This window comes from Sander lucioperca, chromosome 12 (assembly GCF_008315115.2).
Source record: "Sander lucioperca isolate FBNREF2018 chromosome 12, SLUC_FBN_1.2, whole genome shotgun sequence".
Lineage (NCBI taxonomy): Eukaryota > Metazoa > Chordata > Actinopteri > Perciformes > Percidae > Sander > Sander lucioperca.
In genome coordinates this window covers 1729857-1736593 of record NC_050184.1, presented here as the reverse complement: position 1 = coordinate 1736593, position 6737 = coordinate 1729857, and the positions used below count along the sequence as shown (strand labels likewise).

The window sequence follows — 6737 nt, the reverse complement described above, 5'->3', positions numbered from 1 at the left end:
ACAATGAGGTGTGCATCACTTTTTTATTGTCCCATGGAAACAGTTTCCATTGTGTTGTGAGCTTCTCTATTTGCGGTGCTTTTTCTAAATGCTGCATACGTGTTGTCAGATGTTTCTTTATTTGCTTGGGTTTGTGTCTATTTGCACATGGTTTCTTAATTTGCCGTGTGTTGAGCTCTCAGGGCCACCGTAGCTCTCAGGTATGTAACATCTTGATATAACAAATGATACAGCCATGTTTAACAAGTCACTTGAAAATAATACAAAATACAGAGAGGCATTTTCAATAGATTCTTCACTTCTTCATGCAGTTCTGTATAGCACTACACATGGATGTGCCTCTCCAGCTCAGTGCTGCCATCTGCTGGCAGTCAGGCCTCCTCTGGACAGTAATGGGGGTAGGACGTGAGCCACTTCACAGGACAGTCCCTGGAAACACACACACACACACACACACACACACACACACACACACACACACACACACACACACACACACACACACACACACACACACACACACACACACACACACACACACAGAGACAGACACACACACACACACACACGACACAGACACATAGACACACACACACACACACACACACACACACACACACACACACACACACACACAGACACTCTTTTTTTTTGTATCTCTATCAGTTATGGGCTGACATTTGATTCTGAATGAGAATCTGCTGAATCTGAAATGGAATTTAATTTCCCATGTCTTCTTTACCTCCACCTTTCCTTCCCTATGTCCTTGTTTCCTCATCCATTCCCTCCTTTTCTGTTCTTCCTCTTCTCCTTCCCACCCCTTCCTTGCCTTCCCTACCTCGTCCTGTTCTTTCATTAGAGTGCCTTCCTCTTGCTGTGGCTGAGGAGCAGCCCATCAGCAGCAGGTGACCATACGGGATCCTGGATGGAGAACAGGTGTGTTAGTTCTGAGGGGGAGTTTGTACCTGTGATACTTCGGCCCCTTCCTCCGCTGGTACTCGCTCTCATCCACTGTCCACACCGCTCCTTTTCCTCCCTCCACTCGCACAAAACACTTGTGTAGGCTGAGGTTGTGCCGCACGGCATTCTGGTTGGAACAGGAACATTGTGTTGTCATAGAAACGTAAAACGTAAAACGTGTTCTTAACAGATGTAACATATTCCTGAAACACATTACTAAAGCACAAGGCAGAACAACTATGGCTTTTAACTGTGTAGCAGAGTTAAGAGCACATTTCCTGTAAACCCCATTGCTTCCTGCCAGGTTACCCATAATGCAGTGTTCATGTCTTTATAGTACATTAGTACCAGCTTGGTCCTTTAAACAGCAAAGTCTTAATTATGACTGAGAATCAGAGGACTGCCAATTACTTCATGTCCTATGGTCCTGTGATAAGGTCCAGGAATTTTGGACCGGGATACATGATAACCTATGTCGGATTGCAGGGACCCAGGTTCCATTCAGCCCAAGATTATTTGCTCTGGGAGATGGGTCGATCCTAAACGGAATAGATAAACACATAAGAAGCTGGGTCCAGACTAGTTTAATGATAGCCAGATAGATTATTTTAAGAGGATGGAGGAAAATGAAGGGGTACTGTCAATCAGGAGTGGGCTTGTGAGATGGCTAGGGTGGGGCCCTACAAGAAAAACCACTGCAGTTGCATTGTAATGTACATGGATGATTTAGCGAGTGACAGTAGCTGTACGGCTCCATCAGCGTGAGCAATTTGCTTTCAGCAGGCGTCAGAGTGAACGTTCAAACCTTCCAGGTGGCAGTGTTGTGTCTGAAGTAGAAGAACATGGTGGTGAACCAGTTGTAAATCTCATTCAGAGTGCGCTGTTTGTCGGAGGACTCCAGGATCGCCTGCAAACAGTCAGACACAGTGAGACACACAGGGACATCCAGCCGCCGCTAGAACAGTCTGCAGCACACACACACACACACACACACACACACACACACACACACACACACACACACACACACAGGTTTGTGGCACTATCTTTGTGGGGACCCGTCATTGACATAATGCATTCCCTAGCCCCTTACCCTAACCTTAACCATCACAACTAAATGCCTAACCTTAACCCTTACCCTCACCCTGACCATAACCTAATTCTAACCCTAATCCTAAAACCAAGTCTTAACCCTCAAACAGCCCTTGAAACTTGTGGGGTCCAGCATTTTGGCCCCACAAAGCTGTCGGGACCCCACAAGTATCTCCCTGTATTTGGACCCCACGAATATAGTTAAACAAGCCCACACACACACACACACACAGTCTCACTCACACACACACACACACACACACACACACACACACACACACACTCACACAGAGACAAACACAGACAGACAGACAGACAGACAGACACACACACACATACACACACTAACTAACTTTACAATTTACGGTAAAACACTTCTAAAGAGTGTGAAGTGTACTCTCTGGTGAAATCAATAACTGTCAAAGCACATCAATCATAAAAAGACCAGCTGCACAAATACTAGAACATCTTCTATTAGAAACTCACCCATCTGATCAAGTAGGCGTAGGTGTACGGAGGCCTGATGTTGTTGTATTTGTAACATTCGATACTGGGGACCAAATCTGTACAATATCAAACACACGTGATCTTTTAGCCATACATTCTGAGAGCATGTACGGACACAATGGGGAGTGTGACCTTATTTAAATGAAAAACTGAAAGGTTTGGCAATTAATATGATTGCCTAATTGATGAAGTAATCTAAAAGATTTTAAAAAACAGTGTCACAAGTTTACAAAAAACTAAAACATAAAAAAAGAATCAAGTTTTAAAAAAGAAAGGAGGTCAAGTCCAGTGACTTGTATTGGCTTATATGAAGGACGGTAACCCAGAGTGCGTTAACCTGCCAACACATCCCAGTTGGGACGTTCACAAGCATCTAAGTGCCTTTCGTACTCAAATAGAAATGTATATGAAAGTGTGTGGTAGAAAATATACATAGAACAAATACACACAATAATACTCACTGTCATTAACATAAAAACAAAGATTACTTATTGCGGAAATGACGTCATCATCAGACAATTGCAAACTTTCCGAAAATGGCCGAGTGATACGAGTCGATTTTCGTTCAGACTGGCAGAATGTTTGTCTGAAAACTCTGTGTGTGTAAAACGCTGATCCACACACGTAGAATAGAGATCCACAAATGCCTTTGAGATTCACAGATAAAAACTGGATTCACAAATGTCCATTTGAAAGTTGCAAATGTTAAGATGTACACAGATGCTTTTCATTTATTAATAAATGAGCGTAATGTACTGACAGATTTTTGTTATTTATTTGTGGAACTTGTTTGTGTATTTGCAGATCCGTTTTATATTTGCAAATTATGTTTTTGTATTTGTGGAATTTTATATTTCATTACACATTTACACAAATTATCAATCTGTTCACACACATTTAATGTGACAAATCTAATCCCATAGTTTTATCTTGTCTGCACAATATATGAATTTGCGCACATCTATTGTTATTGTTGTGTGCACAAGATAGAAAAATCATCTCCTGTGACTGCAGGGGGTTTGGTAGAAAGAACTCCAGTATTACATATAAATATAAAATCTGACTATAACTAATACTAATTTGTATTCCTTTACATGCAAACTCCAGTTTACTAATCTAATCTGATCTAATTTTTCCTCCGTCTAAAAGACTAAAATGGTGAAGGAGTAATAAACATGAATCTGTATCATTGAACTGGCCAGATGTGGCTGTGTCTGTGGAATTGTTAGGGAACACCAGCGAGTCGGCCCCCTCACACATGCCACAGCTGAATGTGACATACAAAGTCTTTGAGAGCAGGTACTGATTTTCTTCTTGCTCTACTGTTCTGTCATTAATAACCTTCCACAGACGGTTACCTGGCAGAAGGTGGTCGGAACCAGCAGCTCTGTAGCCATGCTGGGACAACTCCTGCAGGTGTTTAATGTCCCATTGTTGCACTCTGTCTCCATCTGTTACCTGAGGCTGGGGCTGGGGCTGGGCCAGGAACACAGGAAGGCTGTACGGCCACTCGGACGCTGCCTTCAGCAGACATGGTGGACATGAACAGACAGAAAATCATTCAAGAATTGTAGCTAAATATTCAAATCCTTATCAAATAATGTAAGCTACATTAAGCAAATCTTTTAATCAAGCACATTTTTCTTCTTTTTTAACATCAAGGCCAGGGGACTACGGATGAAAAATAAGCCTTTTGGCTAATTCTGGCATTTTTAACCCATGTAAAATCATGTGTTTTATTAATTTGCACTGTCCCCTTCTTAAATAAACTGAATTGAATAAAGAAGAAAGAAACAGTGAAAGCTAAGAGCCATTAGAACCAACATACCAGATCAGTGTATTTGTGTTCGGAGAGGTGCAGATGAAGTTGCATCGCAAGGAGTTTCTGTTTTTCCAGGATGAGCTGAAAAAAGACAATGCCCATAGTTAAATTCACATCGAACTGTGCTTAAATAAGTGATTTCTAGACGGGAGACCTGCAGACTTTGTTAGTCATTAGTGAAAGTTAGCAGCAGTGTCTGTTGTACTAGCCTCAGATTAACAATGCATTAGAATTTATATAAATATTTATATTTTACTCAACTTACTTTGTTTCCATTTCAAATTAAAAACCCTGTAGGGGTGCCTGGGTAGCTCACCTGGTAGAGCGTGCGCCCATATATAGAGGTTTACTCCTTGACGCAGCAGCCGCAAGTTCGACTCCGACCTGTGGCCCTTTGCTGCATGTCTTCCCCCCTCTTTTTATATAAATAAAGGCCTAAAATGCCCGCAAAAAAACCAACATGTAGCCTATGTGTAGACAGAATCTTAAAATTTTCTGTTATATATGTAATATAAACTACATTTATAATGAAATGAAACATTCTATTTTTTTTATGGCCATTATTATAGGCAAACTCAATGTGGAAAGGCAGGCAGCAACACGTGCAAGCCACAGCAGCTTCAGCGAGGTAGCCGTCATGCAGCGGCCATGCGGGATGTGTGCAGAACAGAACACATGCATGCGAGATACATACTGCAATTTTAAACTGTATGAACCGTACAAACAACTATTGCTTGCCATTTCTCTCTTTGTATTCACTTTTTAGCAGGTGTTCAGGAATTAAATTAAATTAAATTAAATTAAAATGCTTACCAGATGCCAAAACACTGCCCAGAGGTTTAGGATACTGCAGCAACAACTCTCTTTTCCCATCATTCTTAGCACTGTACTAATCCAACGTATCCTCATGCAACAGTTTATGTATCTTAGAAAAAGTTATGCACAATTGTTGGTGCTTTATCTCTGTGATTTTTCAATTGTGAGTGATGTAAGTTTTGACAGAGCCATGACATCATATGTGGGGGATAATGTCAGTAAATTTGAGTAAAATACAGACTCCACTTCCTGTATGAATGCGCTGAACGAAACACAGACGTGGGGGCGTCAATTCTAAATCACATGAGGTATTCTGGTAATACTAGATTTATGATTATCTGATGAAAAACTGTTTTATAATTGATTTGATTTGAAAATGATTTAAGGTTCTATGCTCGACATTCAGAACAACATAGCAGCAAACAACTTTGTAAAGATATAGTGGATAAAAGTTTGTGTTGGAATCTGAGCTTCTCTGTTCTTTGTTTTGTTAGCCGGTCCGGCTGCGAGTGCATGTGAGTGCCTTGTGCGTCGGTATCAGACGCCACGGGCCGTGACAAAGCATCGGTATTTTGACGAGTTGGGCAACAGTCTGTGAGAGCCGTGTGGAGGCAATCCCAGCCCACTTTCTTTCTGAATATCGAGTACAGCCCTTTTTAAAATGCAGCTCTGCAGTTACTTTTAGTCCTCCTGACTGTGCTCATTAGTGGCACCCACCCAGCCCGTTATGAGAGCCAACCTGCAACGCTTAACATGCAAAAAAATGCGTTAATTGAACACCCGAACCCGACCTGCCATTTGCAAACTTTATGCATTATAGTAGCACAATTGTCAGGAGTGAGGACAGAGACACCAAGAGAGACAGACTGAGTGCCGCTTTTTTTCCTCAGCGATATTGCATGGTGATCATCACAGTAAGCATTTAATGATGTCGGTGCTGTCTCGTCATCTTCTTGGATTAGTCATAGAAAAGTAGGTAGTGTGGGGGAGGATTGTCTAGTACGTGTTTTTGACAATTTGTTTCAAAAGAGTATTCATGATGTAGTTGTAGACCTCGCTGGTTTCTTTAGTTCTTACTTGACTCTCCATGCACTGCACAATGTCTTGCTGGACCTTCCACTGAGCAATGCTTCTGTCACAACGACTGTGTTCAGAATGGAGATGCCTAGAACACCAAAAAGAACATGGTTAATATAGACAGTCCTGATGTTCTGTTCAAGTCCTTTCCCTTATAGATATGTGTCTACTTACCCTACCAGAAGCCAACCGTAGCCCAGCCAAATATAGTCATCCCTGCCATGCCTAAACATAACCTGATGTCAACTTCAATTTCTAAAGTCATAACCTTTTCCTCTATACTCCCATCGGGTTGCAGATACAACACACTTGGTGGTGGAAAAGTTTAGTCCTCTCTGCAATAGAGGCTCAGAATGCAATAGCTTGCTAATGTATTTTTCTTTCTTATCTGCATTTATGTCTGTAGTTATAGAACTGGATTTATATACATATGTGAGTTATGTACTGTTCAATGTATCTATGT

General features: G+C 41.5%; 1 protein-coding gene across 3 annotated transcripts in view; it reads right to left on the bottom strand.

The window, feature by feature from the left end:
- Positions 1-6737, bottom strand: part of foxp3b (forkhead box P3b) — a 33916-nt gene continuing 27179 nt past the window's right edge. For all 3 annotated transcript variants that reach the window (XM_031301116.2, XM_031301114.2, XM_036008462.1), the window contains 7 exons: positions 6275-6362; positions 4388-4462; positions 3918-4080; positions 2539-2615; positions 1766-1867; positions 966-1087; positions 1-429 (listed from right to left, as the gene is read on the bottom strand). In XM_031301116.2, the coding sequence (XP_031156976.1) occupies positions 372-429; positions 966-1087; positions 1766-1867; positions 2539-2615; positions 3918-4080; positions 4388-4462; positions 6275-6362 (685 nt within the window). In that variant the 3' untranslated portion in view covers positions 1-371. The remainder of the gene's footprint in view (positions 430-965; positions 1088-1765; positions 1868-2538; positions 2616-3917; positions 4081-4387; positions 4463-6274; positions 6363-6737) is intronic.